Source organism: Pleurodeles waltl, chromosome 9 (assembly GCF_031143425.1).
Source record: "Pleurodeles waltl isolate 20211129_DDA chromosome 9, aPleWal1.hap1.20221129, whole genome shotgun sequence".
Classification (NCBI taxonomy): domain Eukaryota; kingdom Metazoa; phylum Chordata; class Amphibia; order Caudata; family Salamandridae; genus Pleurodeles; species Pleurodeles waltl.
In genome coordinates, this window is record NC_090448.1 from 408,583,438 (window position 1) to 408,611,420 (window position 27,983).

Genomic DNA, 27,983 nt, shown 5'->3' on the forward strand with positions numbered 1-27,983 from the left:
TTTAATGTCTTGTTGAATCTCTCAACCAAGCCATTAGTTTGTGGATGGTATGGTGTAGTGAATTTATAAGTCACTCCACACTCATTCCACATGTGCTTTAGGTATGCTGACATGAAGTTGGTACCTCTGTCAGACACCACCTCCTTAGGGAAACCCACTCTGGTAAAGATACCAATGAGGGCCTTGGCTACTGCAGGGGCAGTAGTCGACCTAAGGGGAATAGCTTCAGGATACCTGGTAGCATGATCCACTACTACCAGGATATACATATTTCCTAAGGCTGTGGGAGGTTCCAGTGGACCAACTATGTCCACACCCACTCTTTCAAAGGGAACCCCCACCACGGGAAGTGGAATGAGGGGGGCCTTTGGATGCCCACCTGTCTTACCACTGGCTTGACAGGTGGGGCAGGAGAGGCAAAACTCCTTAACCATGTTGGACATATTGGGCCAGTAGAAGTGGTTGACTAACCTCTCCCACGTCTTGGTTTGTCCCAAATGTCCAGCAAGGGGAATGTCATGGGCCAATGTTAGGATGAACTTCCTGAACAGCTGAGGCACTACCACTCTCCTAGTGGTACCAGGTTTGGGGTCTCTGGCCTCAGTGTACAGGAGTCCATCTTCCCAATAGACCCTATGCGTTCCATTTTTCTTGCCTTTGGACTCTTCAGCAGCTTGCTGCCTAAGGCCTTCAAGAGAGGGACAGGTTTCTTGTCCCTTACACAGCTCCTCCCTTGAGGGTCCCCCTGGGCCTAAGAGCTCAACCTGATAAGGTTCAAGCTCCAAAGGCTCAGTTCCCTCAGAGGGCAGAACTTCTTCCTGAGAAGAGAGGTTCCCTTTCTTTTGCTGTGTTGCAGTTGGTTTCCCAACTGACTTTCCTTTCCTCTTGGTAGGCTGGGCCATTCTTCCAGACTCCAGCTCTACTTGTTCATCCTGTGCCTTGCACTGTGCTCTTGTTTTCACACACACCAGTTCAGGGATACCCAGCATTGCTGCATGGGTTTTTAGTTCTACCTCAGCCCATGCTGAGGACTCCAGGTCATTTCCAAGCAGACAGTCCACTGGGATATTTGAGGAGACCACCACCTGTTTCAGGCCATTGACCCCTCCCCATTCTAAAGTAACCATTGCCATGGGATGTACTTTTCTCTGATTGTCAGCGTTGGTGACTGTGTAAGTTTTTCCAGTCAGGTATTGGCCAGGGGAAACCAGTTTCTCTGTCACCATGGTGACACTGGCACCTGTATCCCTCAGGCCCTCTATTCTAGTCCCATTAATTAAGAGTTGCTGTCTGTATTTTTGCATGTTAGGCGGCCAGACAGCTAGTGTGGCTAAATCCACCCCACCCTCAGAAACTAGAATAGCTTCAGTGTGGACCCTGATTTGCTCTGGGCACACTGTTGATCCCACTTGGAGACTAGCCATACCAGTGTTACCTGGATGGGAGTTTGGAGTGGAACCTTTCTTGGGACAGGCCTTGTCTCCAGTTTGGTGTCCATGCTGTTTACAGCTATGACACCAGGCCTTTTTGGGATCAAAGTTTTTACCCTTGTACCCATTGTTTTGTGAAGAGGCTCTGGGCCCACCCTCCTGTGCAGGTTTTTGGGGGCCTGTAGAAGACTCTTTACTATTTTTAGTTTTGGTTGTCTCATCACCCTTCCCCTGGGGAGTCTTTGTGACCCCTTTCTTTTGGTCACCCCCTGTTGAAGTCTTGGACACCCTTGTCTTGACCCAATGGTCCGCCTTCTTTCCCAATTCTTGGGGAGAAATTGGTCCTAGGTCTACCAGATGCTGATGCAGTTTATCATTGAAACAATTACTCAATAGGTGTTCTTTCACAAATAAATTGTACAGCCCATCATAATTACTTACACCACTGCCTTGAATCCAACCATCTAGTGTTTTCACTGAGTAGTCTACAAAGTCAACCCAGGTCTGGCTCGAGGATTTTTGAGCCCCCCTGAACCTAATCCTGTACTCCTCAGTGGAGAATCCAAAGCCCTCAATCAGGGTACCCTTCATGAGGTCATAAGATTCTGCATCTTGTCCAGAGAGTGTGAGGAGTCTATCCCTACACTTTCCTGTGAACATTTCCCAAAGGAGAGCACCCCAGTGAGATCTGTTCACTTTTCTGGTTACACAAGCCCTCTCAAAAGCTGTGAACCATTTGGTGATGTCATCACCATCTTCATATTTAGTTACAATCCCTTTAGGGATTTTCAACATGTCAGGAGAATCTCTGACCCTATTTATGTTGCTGCCACCATTGATGGGTCCTAGGCCCATCTCTTGTCTTTCCCTCTCTATGGCTAGGATCTGTCTTTCCAAAGCCAATCTTTTGGCCATCCTGGCTAACTGGATGTCCTCTTCACTGGGGCTATCCTCAGTGATTTCAGAGGTGTTGGTCTCTCCTGTGAGGGAACCAGCATCTCTGACTATTATTTTTGGAGTCAGGGTTTGAGGGACCCTGTTCTCCCTAGATAGGACTGGTAGGGGGGAATTGTCCTCCAAGTCACTATCCTCTTCCTCTGAGTTGCCACCCTCAGAGGGGTTGGCCTTTTCAAACTCTGCCAAAAGCTCCTGGAGCTGTATTTTGGTAGGTTTGGGGCCCATTGTTATTTTCTTTATTTTACAGAGTGACCTTAGCTCCCTCATCTTAAGATGGAGGTAAGGTGTGGTGTCGAGTTCCACCACAGTCACATCTGTGCTAGACATTTTGCTTCTAAAAGTTGGAATACTTTTTAAGAATCTACAACTGGTTCTAGAATCTAATTCAAACTTTTACAAACTTTTAAACTCTAAAAGAAATGCTAAACAGGATCTAACACAAGGCCCTAGCAGGTCTTTTAAGAATTTAGAAAACTTTTCAAATTGCAAAAATCAATTTCTAATGACAATTTTGGAATTTGTCGTGTGATCAGGTATTGGCTGAGTAGTCCAGCAAATGCAAAGTCTTGTACCCCACCGCTGATCCACCAATGTAGGAAGTTGGCTCTGTATGTGCTATTTCAAAGTAAGGAATAGCATGCACAGAGTCCAAGGGTTCCCCTTAGAGGTAAAATAGTGGTAAAAATAGATAATACTAATGCTCTATTTTGTGGTAGTGTGGTCGAGCAGTAGGCTTATCCAAGGAGTAGTGTTAAGCATTTGTTGTACATACACATAGACAATAAATGAGGTACACACACTCAGAGACAAATCCAGCCAATAGGTTTTTGTATAGAAAAATATCTTTTCTTAGTTTATTTTAAGAACCACAGGTTCAAATTCTACATGAAATATCTCATTCGAAAGGTATTGCAGGTAAGTACTTTAGGAACTTCAAATCATCAAAATTGCATGTATACTTTTCAAGTTATTGACAAATAGCTGTTTTAAAAGTGGACACTTAGTGCAATTTTCACAGTTCCTAGGGGAGGTAAGTTTTTGTTAGTTTTACCAGGTAAGTAAGTCACTTACAGGGTTCAGTTCTTGGTCCAAGGTAGCCCACCGTTGGGGGTTCAGAGCAACCCCAAAGTCACCACACCAGCAGCTCAGGGCCGGTCAGGTGCAGAGTTCAAAGTGGTGCCCAAAACACATAGGCTAGAATGGAGAGAAGGGGGTGCCCCGGTTCCGGTCTGCTTGCAGGTAAGTACCCGCGTCTTCGGAGGGCAGACCAGGGGGGTTTTGTAGGGCACCGGGGGGGACACAAGTCCACACAGAAATTTCACCCTCAGCGGCGCGGGGGCGGCCGGGTGCAGTGTAGAAACAAGCGTCGGGTTCGCAATGTTAGTCTATGAGAGATCTCGGGATCTCTTCAGCGCTGCAGGCAGGCAAGGGGGGGGTTCCTCGGGGAAACCTCCACTTGGGCAAGGGAGAGGGACTCCTGGGGGTCCCTTCTCCAGTGAAAGTCCGGTCCTTCAGGTCCTGGGGGCTGCGGGTGCAGGGTCTCTCCCAGGCGTCGGGACTTTAGGTTCAAAGAGTCGCGGTCAGGGGAAGCCTCGGGATTCCCTCTGCAGGCGGCGCTGTGGGGGCTCAGGGGGGACAGCTTTTGGTACTCACAGTATCAGAGTAGTCCTGGGGTCCCTCCTGAGGTGTTGGATCGCCACCAGCCGAGTCTGGGTCGCCGGGTGCAGTGTTGCAAGTCTCACGCTTCTTGCGGGGAGCTTGCAGGGTTCTTTAAAGTTACTGGAAACAAAGTTGCAGCTTTTCTTGGAGCAGGTCCGCTGTCCTCGGGAGTTTCTTGTCTTTTCGAAGCAGGGGCAGTCCTCAGAGGATGTCGAGGTCGCTGGTCCCTTTGGAAAGCGTCGCTGAAGCAGGATCTTTGGAAGGCAGGAGACAGGCCGGTGAGTTTCTGGAGCCAAGGCAGTTGTCGTCTTCTGGTCTTCCGCTGCAGGGGTTTTCAGCTGGGCAGTCCTTCTTCTTGTAGTTGCAGGAATCTGATTTTCTAGGGTTCAGGGTAGCCCTTAAATACTAAATTTAAGGGCGTGTTTAGGTCTGGGGGGTTAGTAGCCAATGGCTACTAGCCCTGAGGGTGGGTACACCCTCTTTGTGCCTCCTCCCAAGGGGAGGGGGTCACAATCCTAACCCTATTGGGGGAATCCTCCATCTGCAAGATGGAGGATTTCTAAAAGTTAGAGTCACCTCAGCTCAGGACACCTTAGGGGCTGTCCTGACTGGCCAGTGACTCCTCCTTGTTTTTCTCATTATTTTCTCCGGCCTTGCCGCCAAAAGTGGGGCATGGCCGGAGGGGGCGGGCAACTCCACTAGCTGGAGTGTCCTGCTGGGTTGGCACAAAGGAGGTGAGCCTTTGAGGCTCACCGCCAGGTGTGACAATTCCTGCCTGGGAGAGGTGTTAGCATCTCCACCCAGTGCAGGCTTTGTTACTGGCCTCAGAGTGACAAAGGCACTCTCCCCATGGGGCCAGCAACATGTCTCGGTTTGTGGCAGGCTGCTAAAACTAGTCAGCCTACACAGATAGTCGGTTAAGTTTCAGGGGGCGCCTCTAAGGTGCCCTCTGTGGTGTATTTTACAATAAAATGTACACTGGCATCAGTGTGCATTTATTGTGCTGAGAAGTTTGATACCAAACTTCCCAGTTTTCAGTGTAGCCATTATGGTGCTGTGGAGTTCGTGTTTGACAGACTCCCAGACCATATACTCTTATGGCTACCCTGCACTTACAATGTCTAAGGTTTTGTTTAGACACTGTAGGGGTACCATGCTCATGCACTGGTACCCTCACCTATGGTATAGTGCACCCTGCCTTAGGGCTGTAAGGCCTGCTAGAGGGGTGTCTTACCTATACTGCATAGGCAGTGAGAGGCTGGCATGGCACCCTGAGGGGAGTGCCATGTCGACTTACTCGTTTTGTCCTCACTAGCACACACAAGTTGGCAAGCAGTGTGTCTGTGCTGAGTGAGAGGTCTCCAGGGTGGCATAATACATGCTGCAGCCCTTAGAGACCTTCCTTGGCATCAGGGCCCTTGGTACTAGAAGTACCAGTTACAAGGGACTTATCTGGATGCCAGGGTCTGCCAATTGTGGATACAAAAGTACAGGTTAGGGAAAGAACACTGGTGCTGGGGCCTGGTTAGCAGGCCTCAGCACACTTTCAATTGTAAACATAGCATCAGCAAAGGCAAAAAGTCAGGGGGCAACCATGCCAAGGAGGCATTTCCTTACAGACACTTAGTGCAATTTTCACAGTTCCTGGGGGAGGTAAGTTTTTGTTAGTTTTACCAGGTAAGTAAGACACTTACAGGGTTCAGTTCTTGGTCCAAGGTAGCCCACCGTTGGGGGTTCAGAGCAACCCCAAAGTCACCACACCAGCAGCTCAGGGCCGGTCAGGTGCAGAGTTCAAAGTGGTGCCCAAAACACATAGGCTAGAATGGAGAGAAGGGGGTGCCCCGGTTCCGGTCTGCTTGCAGGTAAGTACCTGCGTCTTCGGAGGGCAGACCAGGGGGGTTTTGTAGGGCACCGGGGGGGACACAAGTCCACACAGAAATTTCACCCTCAGCAGCGCGGGGGCGGCCGGGTGCAGTGTAGGAACAGGCGTCGGGTTCGCAATGTTAGTCTATGAGAGATCTCGGGATCTCTTCAGCGCTGCAGGCAGGCAAGGGGGGGATTCCTCGGGGAAACCTCCACTTGGGCAAGGGAGAGGGACTCCTGGGGGTCACTTCTCCAGTGAAAGTCCGGTCCTTCAGGTCCTGGGGGCTGCGGGTGCAGGGTCTCTCCCAGGCGTCGGGACTTTAGGTTCAAAGAGTCGCGGTCAGGGGAAGCCTCGGGATTCCCTCTGCAGGCGGCGCTGTGGGGGCTCAGGGGGGACAGGTTTTGGTACTCACAGTATCAGAGTAGTCCTGGGGTCCCTCCTGAGGTGTTGGATCGCCACCAGCCGAGTCGGGGTCGCCGGGTGCAGTGTTGCAAGTCTCACGCTTCTTGCGGGGAGCTTGCAGGGTTCTTTAAAGCTGCTGGAAACAAAGTTGCAGCTTTTCTTGGAGCAGGTCCGCTGTCCTCGGGAGTTTCTTGTCTTTTCGAAGCAGGGGCAGTCCTCAGAGGATGTCGAGGTCGCTGGTCCCTTTGGAAGGCGTCGCTGGAGCAGGATCTTTGGAAGGCAGGAGACAGGCCGGTGAGTTTCTGGAGCCAAGGCAGTTGTCGTCTTCTGGTCTTCCGCTGCAGGGGTTTTCAGCTAGGCAGTCCTTCCTCTTGTAGTTGCAGGAATCTAATTTTCTAGGGTTCAGGGTAGCCCTTAAATACTAAATTTAAGGGCGTGTTTAGGTCTGGGGGGTTAGTAGCCAATGGCTACTAGCCCTGAGGGTGGGTACACCCTCTCTGTGCCTCCTCCCAAGGGGAGGGGGTCACAATCCTAACCCTATTGGGGGAATCCTCCATCTGCAAGATGGAGGATTTCTAAAAGTCAGAGTCACCTCAGCTCAGGACACCTTAGGGGCTGTCCTGACTGGCCAGTGACTCCTCCTTGTTGCTTTCTTTGTTCCCTCCAGCCTTGCCGCCAAAAGTGGGGGCCGTGGCCGGAGGGGGCGGGCAACTCCACTAAGCTGGAGTGCCCTGCTGGGCTGTGACAAAGGGGTGAGCCTTTGAGGCTCACCGCCAGGTGTCACAGCTCCTGCCTGGGGGAGGTGTTAGCATCTCCACCCAGTGCAGGCTTTGTTACTGGCCTCAGAGTGACAAAGGCACTCTCCCCATGGGGCCAGCAACATGTCTCTAGTGTGGCAGGCTGCTGGAACTAGTCAGCCTACACAGATAGTCGGTTAAGTTTTAGGGGGCACCTCTAAGGTGCCCTCTGTGGTGTATTTTACAATAAAATGTACACTGGCATCAGTGTGCATTTATTGTGCTGAGAAGTTTGATACCAAACTTCCCAGTTTTCAGTGTAGCCATTATGGTGCTGTGGAGTTCGTGTAAAACAGACTCCCAGACCATATACTCTTATGGCTACCCTGCACTTACAATGTCTAAGGTTTTGTTTAGACACTGTAGGGGCACAGTGCTCATGCACTGGTACCCTCACCTATGGTATAGTGCACCCTGCCTTAGGGCTGTAAGGCCTGCTAGAGGGGTGTCTTACCTATACTGCATAGGCAGTGAGAGGCTGGCATGGCACCCTGAGGGGAGTGCCAAGTCGACTTACTCATTTTGTTCTCACTAGCACACACAGGCTTGTAAGCAGTGTGTCTGTGCTGAGTGAGGGGTCTCTAGGGTGGCATAAGACATGCTGCAGCCCTTAGAGACCTTTCTTGGCATCAGGGCCCTTGGTACTAGAAGTACCAGTTACAAGGGACTTATCTGAATGCCAGGGTGTGCCAATTGTGGACACAATGGTACATTTTAGGTGAAGGAACACTGGTGCTGGGGCCTGGTTAGCAGGGTCCCAGCACACTTCTCAGTCAAGTCAGCATCAGTATCAGGCAAAAAGTGGGGGGTAACTGCAACAGGGAGCCATTTCTTTACAAGGACCAATAGTGCAAAGTCTCAAAAATAACTAAAGAGGATGCTGTAGGTGCAGTAAAGTCAAGGATTTAACTTACTAAGTCCTCTAATACCTCATTAAAGGTGTTGATATCATCCACCGGAGATACTCTTGCTGGTGGAATGTCCGTTAAAGTAGGTGAATAGTCTCTTCTAGGTAATTCTGTTGTGGAAGACCAGGAAGGAGATCTGTGCACACAATGGCTAATCTAGAGCGATGAGATCTCTGGGCAGTAGAGGGTGCTCTGGTTCTAGATCTGCATCGGCTTTCAAATCTTGTCGGGAATTATGGGGAGCGCTTGCAGTTCTAGGTATCCAACGCACAGAGACCTCAGTTTGAGGAGCTGGAGATTGCGTCCTTGGAGGGGAGGGGAGATAAGGGAGGGAGGGAGGAAAAGGGAGGGGAGGGCGACCTTGCAGGCGAATACAGTTGCGAATATTGACAGTCCAGACTGTTTAGAACCAGAACCCGTCGCAGACTATCTAGCCACCGTAGCGAAAGTTGACCAGAAGACACCTGTCCTTGTGCAGAGGCATGAGATGAAGCTCTTGACGTTGCAAGTGAAGGTCTCTTGTCTTGTCTTGCCCTGACGATCAACACTCTCTCAACACCAAGTGAGAAGATATTGAGGCGAAAGGAGACCTTACGTATGCTAGTGAATAGTGTCTCACTGTTGACCAGCGTTGAATTCTCATCAATGGAGACTGTTTTGACACTGTGTGGTTCCTGGATGGCACCGGCGGTGATAGACTACCAGAAGTCTGTCTCAACGTTGAGTGGTGTCTTGTTGCCGTCGGTGGAGGTTTTGAAGGCTCTTTTGACACCAACGAAGGGTGACTTGCAACTGTCAACGTTGTCTGTGCTGTCAAAAGATGCTTAGACATCGATGGGCTTTAAACTGTACTTGGCAGAGTCCTAGAACGACGGCGGTAGCTCGATGTTGATTGGTGATGAACCGTTGACAGAGACATTTCTGACCTGTGTCGACGACAACTGGTGATGAACTTTCTTTGACATGTTCTTTGACATCATGTGTCTATGCACTACCGTTGATAGAGGTCTTTTACATGTGGTGTGTTGCAGTGACGACGATGGGTACCTAATGGTTGCAGTCACTCTCTACGTGAACCACAACGCTGACTGAGAACAGACAGGAATTTCCCTACCTCTGGAAATAGATCCTGCACGTCGTTTTTCTATTTTGTCTGAAGATCTGCATCTGGAGACCTGTTTTTGAAGAGAGGTAGATGTTCCTGCTGTAGTTTTTTCTCTCTCTCTCGGAGGCCATGAAGACAATTCTCTATACTTCAAAGTTGTTTTTGAAAGGTTCAGACAATTACTAACAGGACTCAGGCAGATCGGTGTCAGGCAAACACAGGATGCAGACAGAGTGAGGATCAGTCTGTGCATCTTTTTGATACAAGCTGGGCACTTGGCATAAAGGGATGGCATTTTTTGAAGGGAAACTTAAAAAAATCCCAGACGAAAAAAAAAAAAACTCTCCTCATTCTATGCTCTCCAGGATCCTCACTGAAGGAGCCGGAAAAAAACTTATCTATTGAGAAAATGTCAAGATGAATGACAAAGCCGCTGGGAAATGATAAGCATACATGAACAGAAATCAGATTCTAGGGCATGGTATAGAAATCATAAATCAGATATGAGATCAGTAATACACAAAGTTGTCAGGATCAAACACTGTTCCAAACGTGTAATTTCCAAACTTGCTAGAAAAAGGTCACTCAAACAACTTCTTTGAAGTACCTGCATCATTGCGGACGTCCTTCAGATCCAGTGCTTGCAAAGCTCCATCATACCGTCTACTCATGCAGAGCTGGAAGAATAGAGACAATCAACTGAAATAAAGATTCTTACTGCTAAGATTACCTAGAAAACCTGAGCAGCAACAATAAAAGACTGACAAAGTTCCTTAGTCAGTACTTCATGTGGCCATACTTCAAGATAACACTAATTTTCAACAAACACACAGGCTGAAATTCACTCACCTTTAGGTGTACAATATCTTCATCCTTCAAATCTTTGAACTCCTTCTGTGTACTTCGTGGTGGGTTACAAGGGGTCACTAATATCACTATCTAAGAGAACGAAAAACAATTTCAAGTAACTAAAATCATAATAGGACAGAGAATGTAAATACATGAACAGGACACAAATTGCAGTGCTGCAATGTAGCATGCTGGCCTGGTGTGTGGTGGGTACCCAAGGTACTTACACCTTATACCAGGTCAGGGTATCCCCTCTTAGTGAAGTGTAGGTAGTATCTAGAAGGCAGGCTCTCTAGAGGTAGCTGTAGATGAGCAGCCAAGGCCTATCTAGGAGACATGCAAAGCTCATGCAAAACCACTGTAGTCACACAGCACTTACACACATGAAAGAAAACACTTGGTTGTGCAAACATAAAGGTAATTTATTTTTGGAACACAATACCACAAAATGCAAGAAGAGCAACCCTCCAATAGGAGGTAAGTAATACACTAAATATATACACTAGCATTCAGAAACAGGCATTGAAAATGTTAGAAAACAGTGAGAATAGCAATAACCAATAGTGACCCTAGGGGGAGCGGAAACCATACACTAAAAAATGGAATGGAAACACAGGACCCCCACCTAGGTAAATGGGATGTGTAGAGGGGAGATGGGAGTACTAGAAAACCACACAGGTAAGAAACACCGTACCCCTCAGCGACCGGGAAAGCAGGAGTAAATCACTGGAATTTCCCCAAACCACCCAAAAGGGGGAAAAGAAGAAAAAGAAGACTGCAAGAAAACCAGTGGTGGATTCCCGACGAAATAAGACCTGTGGAGAGGGGGGACTCAAGTCCAAGAGCCACAGAGGAGTCAAGGAGGAAAAGGAGCTACTACCCACCTAGCTGTACTCGCAGGAGTTGGTCAACGGTGATGAAGAACAGGTCAGTCCTGGAGCCGGAGAAGAGTTCCTAATGGATGCAGAGGATGTCCCACGCTGCAGTGAAGATTGCAGAAGTGTGTAGGTGCAGGAATTCTGCCAACAACCCTTGGCAAAAGGCAAACTCGTGGTTAGTGGAAAAGTGGTGCTGCCGTGGACCAGCAATGCCCAGGGGGGACTCAACCCAGGAGGAGCGAGTCACAGGGGACCCACAGCGTCGCAGAGAGTCCACAGTAGCAGAGGCAGCACCCACAGGAGTCCCACAGGACGGGGACACAGGATTTGAAGAAGGAGCCCACGCAGCAGTACAAAAGAGGATCCCACACCACCGGTGAGCCACGCAGGAGGCTGTGCTTTGCAGGAAGGAGTGCTGGGGGCTGGAGCTACACGTAGTCTGAAGGTTCCCTGGAGGAGATGCAAACAAGCCTTGGCAGCTGCAAGGGACACGGTGCACGGGGTACAGTCCTGCATGGGGAGGAAAGGGCTTACCTTCAACAAAGTTGGACAGCTGGCAGAGAGGACCAAGAGGACTACTCCGGACCACCACCCGTGATGAAGGATTCCTGCAGCCCAGGATGAGGGGAGATCCACACAGCAGGTCGTCGCTTGCTGTAGGTGCCTGCGGTTGCAGGGATTGGTCACCTAACTAAGTAAGCACCTATCAGCAGGGGGCTCCGACGTCACCTGTCTGGCCCATCAGATGCTCTCAGAGTTCCCTGCAAATCTTGGAAACACGATGGCAGAACCCAGTGACCCTCTGGAGGAGCTCCGAGCACCACCCCTAGTCACTACCCTTTCCATTGCCCAGAGCAGGGACAGGGGGTCCCTGAACCGCTGAAGATTGGTTTATACATGCCCTTCAAAGCATAACAGTGGCTTGGGGAGGCTACCCCTCCCAAGCCAGTCACACCTATTTCCAAAGAGAGAGGGTGTTACCTCCCTCTACCCCCAAAAATCCTTTGTTCTGCCTTCCTGGGTTTGATCAGATCAAGCAGCAGGAGGGTAGAAACCTGTGAGGGGTGGCAGCAGCTTGGGCTGCCCAGAAAACCCTGTAAGACTGGAGGTAGCAATGCTGTGGATCATCTAAGGAGCCCCCAGAGTGCATGGAATCATACTTCCAATAGCATTAGGGTAGGATTCCAACATGTTTGATACCAAACATGCCCTGGTTCGGAGTTACCATTATGTAGCTGGACATGGTTTGTGACATACGTCCAGTATATATGTAAAATGGCGTCCCCGCAATCACTAAGTCCAGGACAATGGGCCTGGAGTTTGTGGGGGCACCTCTGCTAGTGCAGGGGTGCCCTCACACTCAGGTACCTGCACACTGCCCTCTGCGCTGAGAGGGCCTGCCGTATGGGTGACTTACTGTGACCTGGTGCAGTGACCTACAGGGAGAACGGGTGCATGCACCCGTTTCACGCAGAATGCAATGGCAGGCCTGAGGAACCCTTTGCATGGGCTCCCTATGGATGGCAGAATAACTGCTGCAAGCCCATAGGGATCCCGTGGTACCCTAATGTCCTGCGTACCTAAGTACCATATACTTGGGACTTACATGGGGGACCAGTATGCCAATTGTGGGGGAGAAAAGGGTATGGTTTACATGAGCGCAAAACTACTGGGGCCCTGGTTAGCAGGATCCCAGTAGACAGTCAGATACACTGACAAGAGGCAGAAAATGGGGGTAACCATGCCAAGAAAGAGGGTAATTTCCTACATGTAACAGACAAGCAGTCGCTGAGAAGTGAAAGATGCTGGCCACGGCAGTGTGAGGAGGAGCAAAGGAGTTTAATAGAAAGGATTCTGAAAAAGTTCTTGAGTACTAAGGAGTACACATTTTAGAGTAGTATGGTGCTATATGTAGGAAAGTCACTCTTTTTAGCATGGTTACCCCATCATTTTATTTTGCCTGTTTATCAGTGTGCTCAGACTGTTTTCACTGGGATCCTGTTAACCAGGACCCCAGATTGTGCTCTCTCCACTAAATCTGGTTGTTTTGGGTTCCATTTACATCCCACAATTGGCATACTGGTGTAACCCTGTAAGTCCTTAGTATATGGTACTAAGGTACCCAGGGCACTGGTACACCAGGGGTCTCACATGGGCTGCAGCATGTATTATGCCACCCATGGGAGCCCGGCAAATTGTCTACAGGCCTGCCAATTGAAGCCTCTGTGAAAAGGGGCATGCACCCTTTTATTGCCGGTCACTGCACCATGTCATCCCTATGGTAGGCCCTTCAGCCCAAAGGGTAGGGTGCAGGTTCCTGTATGTGAGTGCACCCCTGTATCTGCAGAGGCGCCCCTACGAACTCCAGTTCCAATGCACTGGACTTTGTTAGTGCGGGGAATCCATTCGATCCATGTTCTGGCCACAGGTCTGTGATAAACCTACATTATGGTAACTCCGAACCTAGGCATGTTTGGTATCAAACATCTCGGAATCATACCCCAACACTAATGCCAAAGTTGGTGGCATGATTCCATGCACTCTTTGGGGCTTCTCAGAGACTGGCTTGCTTTGAAGTGCATATTTGGTGCACTCCTTGCATAATCTGGTTTGCACCAGTCCAGTGACCCCCAGTCCATGCTCTGGAGCACAACCACTCAAAGGAGAGGGGAGTAACCTCTTCCCTGTCCGTCACCATTCCAGGGGTGGTGTCCAGAGCTCCTCCAGGTGGCCACTTGATTCTGCCATCCTGGAAACAAGATGTGCAGAGGCCCCTGGGAGCAGCTGGTTGGTCAGGACACGTGACTGATGTCATGTAGCTCCCTCTGATAGGTGGTCACCATGCAGAGTGGCCAAGCCCCCTGTTAAGGCTATTTTTAGGGACTCCCTTGTGGGTGACTCCCCAGATGTGGCATGCAAGACTCCACCAGGAATCCTCTGCATCGACCTCTTCTGCTCCTGGCCACTGGAACCGCTGCTGGACTGTACAGGAACCAAACAAGTCTGAAACTTCTGAGACGACCTCAACTTGTAACACTGTTTCTCCGGCTCCTTCCAGTAATTGCAACATTTCCAAACCTGTGCAGCCTCTGGGGTCGGCAAGACTTCAGCTGCACCAAAGGAGCAAGAAGGCATCTCCCTTGGACTGAAGGAACCACTCCCTTGCATCCAGAAGCCTCTAAGGCAACGACATCCATATGCTGGGATCGACTTTCCACAGGAATTGTGTGGATCCTCCAACAAAGGTGGTGATTCCGAGTGGTCCTCTAGGTCCTCTCTGCCTTCTGACCGGCTTGGGAGACGGCGAGCCCTTGCCTCTCTCTGCAAGACAGAACCCCTGTGCACCGCAACTCTTGCAGCAACCAAGTCTTGACTCCTGCACCGAGGGAACTTCAGGCCCAAGTAGCCGCAGCCTCCAGCACTTCATCCTTGCAAGAACAGTCTCTGCTGCTACAGTGACGTGGGACTCCTCTCCAGGTGTGCTGATTGGGCCTCACTGGTGCTTATTGTGCCTGCTGCCAGTGCGTTGCCTGTGGGGGTTCGGACTGCTTCTACTGGCTCCTCCGACTGCTGAATGTCAGCCCGAACTCCCCTCCAAGGGTTGAGTTCCCTGGAATTTGCTGGTCCTCTTCTTCCCTGCAAATCCTTTTCTGCCCAGATTTGCGTATGCCAAGGCTTGTTGGTGGTCCTCCTGACCACTGACCCGACTGTAACCCAGCGACCGGTGACATCTTTTGCAAGTCTTCAAGGACCTCTCTGCTGCTCCTTGGCTCCACAACTGATTATCTTCCACTGTCTACCCGGATCTTCATCCACAGAAAGGTGGGAGTGGCTCCTGCCCAACCTGGACATTCCTGCGTGGACTGGCCTCTGTCCTTCTTTTGCAGGTCCTCTTCATATGGAATCCACTGCTGGGTTCCACTGGACTGGTCCTGGTCTAGAAATCTTCCTTTTCTAAGTCCCCTTGTTAGTCTCTGGGAAGACCGGGTAACTTACCTTTGTTCTCCTAGTCGCTGGGGGATCATCCAGGTACTCAACTTACGGGGTCCCAAGTTCTCCCAGCTCCCTCCTAACTATTCCACATCCTTGGGTGGGGGACCTCTCTTTGCATTCCACTATTTTGGTATATGGTGACCACCCCCCCCCCGCCATGCCCCCCCATATAGGGCCCAAGATACTTTCGGCTATTTCTAGCCAATACTTCTTGTTTTTCCTAATTCCTATTACTTACAGTGCATATATATTGTGTACCTACCCCAATGGGGGGGGGGGGGGGGGTTTGCCTATAAGTAACCTGGGTCTGAGTTACTGTAATAAAGTACCTTTATTTTTGCAACACTGTGTGGCTCCCGTGAGATAAGTTACAATATAACTACTGCGGTATTGCAAGTGCTTTACACTCCTCCTAGGTAAGTCTTGGCTGCTCACCACAGCTACCCTTAGAGCGCCCTGGATTCCTAGATACTGTTAAACTAACTGATAGGGGTTGTCTGGACCTGGTAGTGCAAACACCGTATGCCAACCACACACCAGGCCAGCTTCCTACACCCATTGTATTCTCAATGTAATTTTTTCATTCTTTGCAGGGATTCATCCATTGCACTTCTTAAGTGGCTTTTGGCACTAAAAGTAGTAGTAACCACTGCCTCCTGTACTGCTGGCTTGAACCCGGTCACTCTCAGCCAGGCGTGTCTCCTTAAGGTGCTCCCTGAGCAAAGCTTTTTAGTTATGTCATGTCCGCAGGTCCAAACGCATACTTCAGGCATGTACTTTTTCTTTTAAGTCTTTAATCTTTTCTTGTGCTGTCCAGGAGGTGCTGCATGAGCTCCTCTAGCTCTTTCCATTCTTGTTGGGTCTATCTATTCAGTGTATATGATTCGCAATGCGAGACTGCCTCGCAGCCACCATCTACATTTTTCTTCCTACCATCGGTTTATTCTTGCTCTCCTCATCTAGTAGAGGTACCAACGCTGTGAATGCATTAGATCTTTTCCAGACAGTAACAACGATGGAGCCAGCAGCTACATTCTCCTTAATGCAGGAAAGCAGCTCCGAGGGTTCCTCTTCTTGAAAACACCCCCTTCTCCAGGGTATTCTTAGAAATATGGTATTCCTGCAATCAAATGTCTTTCCTCATCTTTATTATAGACTTCATTGTGCCCTTGAGTAAGCAAGTTTGTTTCTTTTAGCGCAGACTTTTACTTGGCGTCAAAGCTTTCCTCTTCGCTATAGAGGCCTTCTCTTGTCAGCCACAGTTCCACAGCACTCTCGCCTTTCGAAGTTGGGGCTGGATTCAAGGATTTACCACGAACAGTGTCTTTTGACTTGGACTTTACTTATGGTCGTGCCCACACCTGCTTTTGGTGACAGTGTACTCTTCCAGGATCTCAAGTACTAAGGTTATGGCTCGACTATACTGCACCCCCTAAAGTGTTTCAAGGCTCTCTGTCTTTCACTGACTTTTTTAACGTTTTTTCCATTTTGACCTTCTCAGCGTAATCGGGTGATATTCAGGATATGTGTCACAGCCTACCTTGCAGTGGTACTACGAGAGGCAAAAATGCACATCTCATGGCTGTCTTAGTACTATAACTTATGGTGGCGCTTGGGAAAAAATGTGAAAGGAGTAGGATCTATACCTTGGTCTCATTCTCTAACTCACATGCATGCCTTTTCGTAGGAAACAACTCTAAAACGTTCAGTCCTATGCGTTCTTAAAGTTTTTTTTTTTTTTTGCTGGTCATTGGCAATGCTATAGCTTTCCTCACGTCTTCCAAGTTTTTCCTTGATTTTTAATTGAAAAATTAAGATTATATTCCTCACTGACTGCGGGGCTCTCAATTCTGCTTCTAGACCCAGCAGCGGAAAAAAATAATTAGAAAATAGCAATCACATGCAGGAGCTTCCAGGTCATATATCTAATATCCCTGGAGGACGGACATAGCACAAAACAGTGGTCAATAACCGCCAACTCACAGGAAAAAAGAGAAAGAAAAAAAAAAAAGACCCTGGATTTGAGAATAAAGTACAGCATGTGAATGCAGAAAAGATTCATACTGCAAAACCAGATATAATGAAAGCTGCTTGCCAAGAACCCCTAAACCAAAGGAGTATGGTAGATTTACTAATCATATAATTACTAAACATAACTAATCACACTATCACAGGGATTGGGAATTCCTTTACACCGATTCCCAAAGCATATTTGTAGGAAGTTGGCTCTGTATGTGCAATTTCAAAGTAAGGAATAGCATGCACAGAGTCCAAGGGTTCCCCTTAGAGGTAAAATAGTGGTAAAAAGAGATAATACTAATGCTCTATTTTGTGGTAGTGTGGTCGAGCAGTAGGCTTATCCAAGGAGTAGTGTTAAGCATTTGTTGTACATACACATAGACAATAAATGAGGTACACACACTCCGACAAATCCAGCCAATAGGTTTTGTTATAGAAAAATATCTTTTCTTAGTTTATTTTAAGAACCACAGGTTCAAATTTCACATGTAATAGCTTGTTTGGAAGGTATTGCAGGTAAGTACTCTAGGAACTTTGAATCATTACATTAGCATGAATACTTTTGTCATAAAACATAATAAGCTGTTTTAAAAGTGGACACTTAGTGCAATTTTCACAGTTCCTGGGGGAGGTAAGTTATTGTTAGTTTTCACAGGTAAGTAAGTCACTTACAGTTCTCAGTTTTTGGTCCAAGGTAGCCCACCGTTGGGGGTTCAGAGCAACCCCAAAGTGATCACACCAGCAGCTCAGGCCGGTCAGGTGCAAAGGTCAAAGAGGTGCCCAAAACACATAGGCTATAATGGAGAGAAGGGGGTGCCCCGGTTCCAGTCTGCCAACAGGTAAGTACCCGCGTCTTCGGGGGGCAGACCAGGGGGGTTTTGTAGGGAACCGGGGGGGACACAAAGTAGCACAGAAAGTACACCCTCAGCAGCGCGGGGGCGGCCGGGTGCAGTGTGCAAACACGCGTCGGGTTTCCTTCAGGTTTCAATGGGAGACCAAGGGATCTCTTCAGCGGTGCAGGCAGGCAAGGGGGGGGCTCCTCGGGGTAGCCACCACCTTAGCAAGGGAGAGGACCTCCTGGGGGGTCACTCCTGCACAGGAGTTCCGTTTCTTTAGGCGCTGGGGGCTGCGGGTGCAGGGTCTTTTCCAGCCGTCGGGAAATGGAGTCTGGGCAGTCGTGGTCAGGGGGAGCCTGGGGATTCCCTCTGCAGGCGTCGCTGTGGGGGCTCAGGGGGGACAACTTTGGTTACTCACAGTCGTAGAGTCGCCGGAGGGTCCTCCCTGAGTTGGTTGTTCTCCACCAGTCGAGTCGGGGTCGCCGGGTGCAGTGTTGCAAGTCTCACGCTTCTTGCGGGGAGTTGCAGGGGTCTTTAAATCTGCTCCTTGTAACAAAGTTGCAGTTCTTTTGGAGCAGTGCCGCTGTCCTCTGGAGTTTCTTGTCTTTTGTGAAGCAGGGCAGTCCTCAGAGGATTCAGAGGTCGCTGGTCCCTTGGAAAGCGTCGCTGGAGCAGGGTTCTTTGGAAGGCAGGAGACAGGCCGGTAAGTCTGGGGCCAAGGCAGTTGGTGTCTTCTGTTCTTCCTCTGCAGGGGTTTTTCAGCTCAGCAGTCCTTCTTCTTGTAGTTGCAGGAATCTAGTTTCTAGGTTCAGGGAGAGCCCTTAAATACTAAATTTAAGGGTGTGTTTAGGTCTGGGGGGTTAGTAGCCAATGGCTACTAGCCCTGAGGGTGGGTACATCCTCTTTGTGCCTCCTCCCAAGGGGAGGGGGTCACATCCCTAATCCTATTGGGGGAATCCTCCATCTGCAAGATGGAGGATTTCTAAAAGTTAGAGTCACCTCAGCTCAGGACACCTTAGGGGCTGTCCTGACTGGCCAGTGACTCCTCCTTGTTATTCTCATTATTTTCTCCGGCCTTGCCGCCAAAAGTGGGGGCCGGGGCCGGAGGGGGCGGGCAACTCCACTAGCTGGAGTGTCCTGCGGGGCTGTGACAAAGGGGTGAGCCTTTGAGGCTCACCGCCAGGTGTTACAGCTCCTGCCTGGGGGAGGTGTTAGCATCTCCACCCAGTGCAGGCTTTGTTACTGGCCTCAGAGTGACAAAGGCACTCTCCCCATGGGGCCAGCAACATGTCTCTAGTGTGGCAGGCTGCTGGAACCAGTCAGCCTACACAGATAGTCGGTTAAGTTTCAGGGGGCACCTCTAAGGTGCCCTCTGTGGTGTATTTTACAATAAAATGTACACTGGCATCAGTGTGCATTTATTGTGCTGAGAAGTTTGATACCAAACTTCCCAGTTTTCAGTGTAGCCATTATGGTGCTGTGGAGTTCGTGTAAAACAGACTCCCAGACCATATACTCTTATGGCTACCCTGCACTTATAATGTCTAAGGTTTTGCTTAGACACTGTAGGGGCACAGTGTTCATGCACTGGTACCCTCACCTATGGTATAGTGCACCCTGCCTTAGGGCTGTAAGGCCTGCTAGAGGGGTGTCTTACCTATACTGCATAGGCAGTGAGAGGCTGGCATGGCACCCTGAGGGGAGTGCCATGTCGACTTACTCATTTTGTTCTCACTAGCACACACAAGCTGGTAAGCAGTGTGTCTGTGCTGAGTGAGGGGTCTCTTAGGGTGGCATAATACATGCTGCAGCCCTTAGAGACCTTCCCTGGCATCAGGGCCCTTGGTACCAGAGGTACCAGTTACAAGGGACTTATCTGGATGCCCGGATGGTGCCAATTGTGGAATCAAAAGTACAGGTTAGGGAAAGAACACTGGTGCTGGGGCCTGGTTAGCAGGCCTCAGCACACTTTCAATTCAAAACATAGCATCAGCAAAGGCAAAAAGTCAGGGGGTAACCATGCCAAGGAGGCATTTCCTTACAATATTGTTTAGGGTCAAGGGCAACAAGTTTTCATGCTTATTTTGTTCTTGGGACAAGTAGGCCCAACCCCCTGCAGCACACAGAAAAGGAAATGGTCTCCAGTGTACATAGGTTAATGCTGTTGGAACTTGCATTTAGGGTTCATTAATGAAAAGCCTTTATTATTAGGGCGAGCGCTCTAAATAAACGTTTTAAGGTTGCACTGCAATACTGGCAATTGTTCCAGTAAAAAAAAAAAAATATATATATATATATATATATATATATATATATAAAAAATAATAATAATAAAAAATGTACACACATTTGAAAAGTTACCAACACGAGGCAAAGAATAATGCTCCGAGAACGCTTGGATTAGATACACATATTTGCAGAAGCTTGAACGCAAGTGTGCTGATTCTTTGCTTTCAAAATAAAATGTTCAGAAAAAAACGCAAGTAGGAAAAAAAAACTTTTACTACTGTGAAAGTTTAGGTATTATTTCTTTGAAAGATCATTTAATAAAGTGTGTTAAATCATGCTAGCATTTCCCAAAAATATTCATAATGGAAAATCAGTGTAATCATTTTCAACAAGATTATGGGAAACATGAACATAAACAAGTATTTTTTTTTTGCCTTTTGGTTTTGTCAGTGTGTCTTGTTTTGACATGACTTTTGTAACAGGTTACAGGGGTAGCGGGGCAGAGCTCCAGGCCCCCCCTCACCACAGCACCTGAGTGAGCCTAGAAAGGGGGGCTCCATGTTATTTGCAGAGGGGCCCCTCCAGTTGGGTTACGTCACCGATATATATATATAGTCCTTAAGGAAGAGCAGAATGCTATCACTCACAGTAAAGGGGGGGTGGGGGAGATTTAATGAAACAAAATGTTCTGGTTAATGCCTGACCTAATTAGATAATTAGGAACCCAATTCTTAAGGAAAGTTACAAAAGAGCACCCATGGTAGATTTCTTTGAATTAGTGGTTTTCTTGAATTCAGAAGAGTTTACAGAAGTAGACCAGGACATCGTACTCCTAGAAAATATTTGTGAACTATAATTTAGCACGAGTAAATATGCACGTGTAGATTTGCTCATGCCAAAATCTATTAAGTGTTTACAAGTTCACTTTCTCTCAACCCTAGAAGAATTTCTGCTTCTGGCCTTGCCAGGAGTAAATTTCCAACCTTTCTCAGTATCGGAAAGGATTAGAAAAATGCTGGTGAAACTCCTTAAAACATCCACGTTATTAGGTTTGCACAGACACAAAGGCATTCCAGCCAATGAACTACTGCTTACTGTTTCCTCTACTAAGTAGATCTGCAAAAAGGTGGGAAAAGAAAAAGGAATTGCTTTAGGAGGGCTTGAAATTGCTAGTATCCGAGCCCTACTATAGTATTAGCCCTAGAATAATCAGAGAGGCTATTATCAGAGTTCTTACATAATGAGATTGCGGCCATTATTTGTTGCTGCACTAGATGGCACCAAAGGCACAAGTAGATAGTTTTACACAACAAGTAGATTTAACAAGCAACCTGTTCCATGGGTAAGTAGATAGTATAGTAAATTCCACACCCCTGTATCAACTACTATCTTTCAACAAGACGCTCCAACAGCAATCCTATCATACTTAAGCCTTATTTTTAAAAACCATTTTCACAAGCACATAAACACACTAACCAAATGAAGCACCTCCAGTCAGTTCAGCAGATCTGAAGTTACTGACAGGAGTGTGGGTGAACACAGAGGGTTTGAGAAACAGTTCTTGTCAGCAAAAAAAAAAGCAACATTAGTTGCTGGTTTTGTCATACCTTGTTGTCTTCCTTGTCTGTGATACTCCGGGACACCTGTTGTAAGGCACTTGCCACCTGTCCCCCCTCCACATAGAACTCCGCTCGCATACGGTCGAAATGAAACTAGAGTGAAAGAAAGAAGGTGAGTGAACCGTCCTACTGATCGTTGTCTTCTGCCCACTGAAGGAGCCATAGATTGCAGGGCACTGTACCTCTATAGGGATGAAAGGAACACTGGAAGCACTCTGAATAGAAGACAGGATCCAATTCTTGTCATATCGCCTGCCCTGGGGGATCTAGAGTGAAAGGAGAAGATTGGTAAACGTGGCAAAAGGCTTTCAGATGTGAAAAACACAGCCATTACATGTGCATGCTTCACTTTACCCAAGCATACGTCCTTGTCGGAAACCATGTGCAAGACCTACTTGTTTCCCCAATTAACCTCACCCAACAGGCATCTCATAAAAGCCAGCTAATGCTTTCTTTGCTCCATGCACAAAAACTCCATTTTGACTCCTTTCCATGAACCCTTGTATTCCCCTCACACCCACACATGCAAAGATTCCTAATCAACATGCAACATCAAGTCCCTATTTACCTACCACACACTGAAATGTTTTCTGTTGTCCTCTTGCAGTCTGAACCCACTAGCAGACTACAATCTATCACTGGGTTTGTTTCTCCCAACTTCATCCATTTGCCCACCTCCCAGGATCAGAAGGTCATGGCTACTTGCTCCAAACCTTACCGTGACCTTGAACCAACGGTTTCTGTTTTCTCTGTTGCCTCCTCGTTGGTCACGGGGAGGAGTGTTGCGTCTCACTGTGACGTGGATATTAGATGGGCCGCCTTGGTCGCGAGCAGGCCAGTCCTCACCATGCCTGGGTGCTCTCTGCCCATAGGGGTTGCTGTGTAAAAGAGGAATTATAAATCATTGCTGTACTGAGGTCAGCAGGTCAAATACTACCCTTCTTTTGATCAATCAATGCCTGAAATCAGAGGGCAAGGCTACAGTCAGTTAATAAAGAAAAATTAACTTTCCTGCACTGTAGTTCTCCAGTGTTGCTTGAATCACCCACGTCTCCGAGATAGGAATCCACAAATAAGGGCAGAAAACTTTTGACAGATGCAGCCTGTTCACATAATTTCAAAATATTCTAAAGCTCAGCCAATCAGCACACTCTTCCCCAAACTCCGATTCTGTAGTACAAGTGTTTGTAAATTTAGTGTAATATAGGTGAGCCTGAGAAGGAGAGGATGGTGGGTCGCATGTGAAACTATGAAAGATACCAATACTGGAGAACCAGTGTTCTTTCTCCAATAGTGGATCTTTCATGGCTTCACATTTGAATCGGAGTAGCAAGCTGTAGGAAGTTGGCTCTGTATGCACTATTTCAAAGTAAGGAATAGTATGCACAGAGTCCAAGGGTTCCCCTCAGGGGTAAGATAGTGGCAAAGAGAGATAATTCTAATGCTCTATTTTGTGGTAGTGTGGTCGAGCAGTAGGCTTATCAAAGGAGTAGTGTTAAGCATTTGTTGTACACACACAGGCAATAAATGAGGAACACACACTCAGACAATTCCAGGCCAACAGGTTTTTGTATAGAAAAATATCTTTTCTTAGTTTATTTTAAGAACCACAGGTTCAAGATTTACAAGTAATACTTCAAATAAAAGGTATTTCACTTAAGAACTTTAGGAACTTTGAATTAGCAAAATAGCATATACAGTTTTCACATAAATGACATATAGCTATTTTAAAACTAGACAGTGCAATTTTCAACAGTTCCTGGGGGAGGTAAGTGTTTGTTAGTTTTTGCAGGTAAGTAAACCACCTACGGGGTTCAAGTTTGGGTCCAAGGTAGCCCACCGTTGGGGGTTCAGAGGAACCTCAAAGTTACCACACTAGCAGCTCGGGGCCGGTCAGGTGCAGAGGTCAAAGTGGTGCCCAAAACGCATAGGCTTCAATGGAGAAGGGTGTTGCCCCGGTTCCAGTCTGCCAGCAGGTAAGTACCCGCGTCTTTGGAGGGCAGACCAGGGGGGTTTTGTAGGGCACCGGGGGGGGACACAAGTCCACACAGAAAGTACACCCTCAGTGGCACGGGGGCAGCCGGGTGCCGTGTGCAAACAAGCATTGGGTTTTCAATAGAAATCAATGGGAGACCAAGGGGTCTCTTCAGCGATGCAGGCAGGCAAGGGGGGGCTCCTCGGGGCAGCCACCACCTGGGCAAGGGAGAGGGCCACCTGGGGGTCACTCCTGAACTGGAGGTCGGATCCTTTAGGTCCAGGGGGCTGCGGATGCAGTGCCTTTACCAGGTGTCGGGTCTTTGGAGCAGGCAGTCGCAGTCAGGGGGAGCCTCGGGATTCTCTCTGCAGGTGTCGCTGTGGAGGCTAAGGGGGGGTCAACTCTGGCTACTCACGGTCTCGCAGTCGCCGGGGAGTCCTCCCTGAAGTGATTGTTCTCCACAAGTCGAGCCGGGGGTGTCGGGTGCAGTCTTTGGTGAACAGAGCCGCTGTCCTCGGGAGTTCTTGGTCCTTCTAGATGCAGGGCAGTCCTCTGAGGCTTCATAGGTCGCTGGTCCCTGTGGAAAGCGTCGCTGGAGCAGTGTCTTTAGAAGTGGGGAGACAGGCCGGTAGAGCTGGGGACAAAGCAGTTGGTGTCTCCGTCTTCTCTGCAGAGTTTTTCAGCTCAGCAGTCCTCTTCTTCTTAGGTTGCAGGAACCTGGTTTCCTAGGTTCTGTGGAGCCCCTAAATACTGAATTTAGGGTGTGTGTTTAGGTCTGGGAGGGCAGTAGCCAATGGCTACTGTCCTTGAGGGTAGCTACACCCTCTTTGTGCCTCCTCCCTGAGGGGAGGGGGGCACATCCCTATTCCTATTGGGGGAATCCTCCAAAATCAAGATGGAGGATTTCTAAAGGCAGGGGTCACCTCAGCTCAGGACACCTTAGGGGCTGTTCTGACTGGTGGGTGACTCCTCCTTGTTTTTCTCATTATCTCCCCTGGACTTGCCGCCAAAAGTGGGGGCTGTGTCCAGGGGGCGGGCATCTCCACTAGCGGGAGTGCCCTGGGGCATTGTAACACGAAGCCTGAGCCTTTGAGGCTCACTGCTAGGTTTTACAGTTCCTGCAGGGGGAGGTGTGAAGCACCTCCACCCAGAGAAGGCTTTTGTTTCTGTCCTCAGAGAGCACAAAGGCACTCACTACATGGGGTCAGAAACTCGTCTCTCAGCAGCAGGCTGGCACAGACCAGTCAGTCCTGCACTGAACAATTGGGTAAAATACAGGGGGTATCTCTAAGATGCCCTCTGTGTGCATTTTTTAATAAATCCAACACTGGCATCAGTGTGGGTTTATTATTCTGAGAGGTTTGATACCAAACTTCCCAGTATTCAGTGTAGCCATTATGGAGCTGTGGAGTTCGTTTTTGACAGACTCCCAGACCATATACTCTTATGGCTACCCTGCACTTACAATGTCTAAGGTTTTGCTTAGACACTGTAGGGGCATAGCGCTCATGCACCTATGCCCTCACCTGTGGTATAGTGCACCCTGCCTTAGGGCTGTGAGGCCTGCTAGAGGGGTGACTTACCTATGCCACAGGCGGTGTGAGGTTAGCATGGCACCCTGAGGTGAGTGCCATGTCGACTTAGTCATTTTCTCCCCACCAGCACACACAAGCTGGCAAGCAGTGTGTCTGTGCTGAGTGAGGGGTCCCTAGGGTGGCATAAGACATGTTGCAGCCCTTAGAGACCTTCCCTGGCATCAGGGCCCTTGGTACCAGGGGTACCAGTTACAAGGGACTTACCTGGGTGCCAGGGTTGTGCCAATTGTGGAGACAACGGTACATTTTAGGTGAAAGAACACTGGTGCTGGGGCCTGGTTAGCAGGGTCCTAGCACACTTCTCAGTCAAGTCAGCATCAGTATCAGGCTAAAAGTGGGGGTAAACTGCAACTGGGAGCCATTTCTTTACACAAGCAGTAACCTTAAACAGGCAATGGGGGGGTTGGGGGGGGGGGGGGGGGGGAGGGGGAAGACTGGTACATCTTAATGAAAAAGATGTCATAGCACTGCTTGTCCCACTGTTCCATCTCCGTCAAGTGTGTAGTCCAGATAATAAGGGCGAGTAAAAGAGTTCATGTTCTTTTATGTGGCTGCTCTATTGGAACTCTGGCAAATACAGCTGTAGATGTAGACAGTTCTTGTGGAATATGGTTTGACAGTTCTTTGAAGCTGATATCACACATTATGGCAGTAGATTATGGCTGATAAAAAAATGTTGTTCTAGCAATATAAAATTTTAGACACCTTTAAAGGTCTAATGTATTAAATGTTTTTTTAATATTATTGATTTGTTTACATGGAAATTAGCAACACCCTAGATATAAAACGAGGATTTGTTCTTGGAATTACTTGATCATCTTTAAAATCAGTTCTGCTGAGTGGATTTTATATTATTATTTTAGAAATGCCACTTTTAGAAAGTCTGTACTTAAAAAACATCTGTGCGTTGCAGCCTGTCTCCAATCCACATCTGGGCTAGGCTAGTTGATAGCACCCTTGTGCATTTCACCCAGACAATCCCAAACACAGGACACTCAGTCACACCTGCACTAATCTGCATATTAAATAGGTCTTCCTGGGCTGAGAGGGTGGAAGGTCTGACTCTTACATTTCAAAGGCTAGTGGTAGTGGCCTGGCCTCACACAAAGGACTGCCTAACCCCCTACTGGGACCCTGGCAGACAGACCTGCACTGAAAGGGGACCTTATGCACTTCAAAACCACTCTTTGAAGTCTCCCCCACTTCCAAGGCATTTTGGGGAATAAAAACTGGGTCTCTGACCCCACCAAACCAGACACTTCTAGACCTCAACCTGCATCCTGTCAAGAGGAACCTCCTGGCTGCCCACAGGATTCATATGGACTCCTTCCTTCAGAGGACTGCTGCCCTGCTGCCCTTTGACTTTGTTGAGGAGTGCTCTCCAAGGGCTTGGATTGAGCTTGCCTCCTTTTTCTGAAGTCTCAGGGCCAAAAAGACTATCTCTTCAAGGAAACTCCTTGTGTGCTGAAAATCGACGCGCAGCCTTCTGGAAAAGATGCACAGCCTGCCCTACGACGAGAAAATCGTCACACAGTCGAATCGGAACGGCACAGCCCGACTTCCAGAGCGAAGATCAACGCAGCACCACCCTACCGGATCAACGCAGCTTGACTTCCTGAAAGAAGAAGAATCGACGCAACACCTGCCATGAGAGAGAAAATTTTACGCATCGGCATGCCAGATCAACAACAACACCTGTGACATTCCAGCACGCCCAGGAGTTCCAAGCATCGTCCCTGGACGTCAAAGAGAAACCTGCATCACAGAGAGGAACCAAGACAGCATGCCGGAAAACGACGCAAAGCCCCTTGCAGCATGGAAAGAAACAATGCAACACCTGTGCTGCGCAGGAAATTCCGACGCACACCCTTTCCACGCATCTCCTCCCCTGTGGTCTCTGTGTGTGTCATTTTTTTTTCACACAAACCAGGTACTTTATGAAACCAAGAGGCAACTGTTGATTTCTAAGGCTTAAGAGTCTTTTTAATCCTGCAAAAGTGATATTTCAAGTTGTGCTTATTGAATCTTTATTGTTTTTACCTTAATTTAATCAGAGAAATATCATTTTTCTAAGCCTGTGTAGTGTATTTTTGTGTTTTCACTGTTACTGTATGGTTTACTGCACAAATACTTTACACATTGCCTTTTAAGTGAAGCCTGACTGCTCAGTGCCAAACTACCAAAGGGTGGGCACAGGATAATTTGGATTGTGTGTGGCCATGGCACTCATAGGCACAACAGTGTGAAGTCGATCAGTGGTATTGAAGCGTTGGTCATATTGTTCATAGTTACCTAATCAGAGTCATTTTTTGTGGCTCTCCACTTTAAACACTTTAAATTGGTAAATGTTTTACATAAAACAGAAATCCTTAAAGCGAAAGCGGCTCTCCAGGCGAGTCGATACTACAATATTCACTGCACTTGGGAAACCTTGACCCATAATACTTTGCAAGCATTCTTTTTTCATAAACTTTTTGCCCATAACTCAGCCTGTGGTTGTCCTAGGACAATGGACCACCACCAAAACATTCAGCATGGTGCGCTCTGTCTAGGCCATATCTGGGTCCCCACACTACGCCCCCAAAATTATAACCCCCTCCCACCATTCAATGTCGTTTTAAGCATTCTTGTGGCTGGAACTTTTGTTTTCCAGCAGGGAACAGCTTGTGTTTTAAGGGCCTTGTTTGTAATATCATTGCTATAGGCCTGCTACCCCTAAAGATATGTAATTCACTATGCCCTCTAGGGGCTACATACATGGTTACTCTGCATTATTTATTGCCATTTTCTTTTTGTGTGGTTATGCCCTCTAGAGGCTAGCTATATAGTTACATGACCATGTTTCTTACAAATGCTATTTTCATTGTG

General features: G+C 48.2%; 1 protein-coding gene across 1 annotated transcript in view; it reads right to left on the reverse strand.

Annotated features, from left to right (window-relative positions):
• Positions 1-27,983, reverse strand: part of NXF1 (nuclear RNA export factor 1) — a 313,238-nt gene that overhangs the window by 233,689 nt on the left and 51,566 nt on the right. Inside the window, exons 3-7 of the mRNA XM_069207165.1 lie at positions 22,264-22,423; positions 21,728-21,811; positions 21,534-21,638; positions 9,972-10,061; positions 9,730-9,799 (exon numbers count right to left, since the gene is read on the reverse strand). Of these exons, the coding sequence (XP_069063266.1) occupies positions 9,730-9,799; positions 9,972-10,061; positions 21,534-21,638; positions 21,728-21,811; positions 22,264-22,423 (509 nt within the window). The remainder of the gene's footprint in view (positions 1-9,729; positions 9,800-9,971; positions 10,062-21,533; positions 21,639-21,727; positions 21,812-22,263; positions 22,424-27,983) is intronic.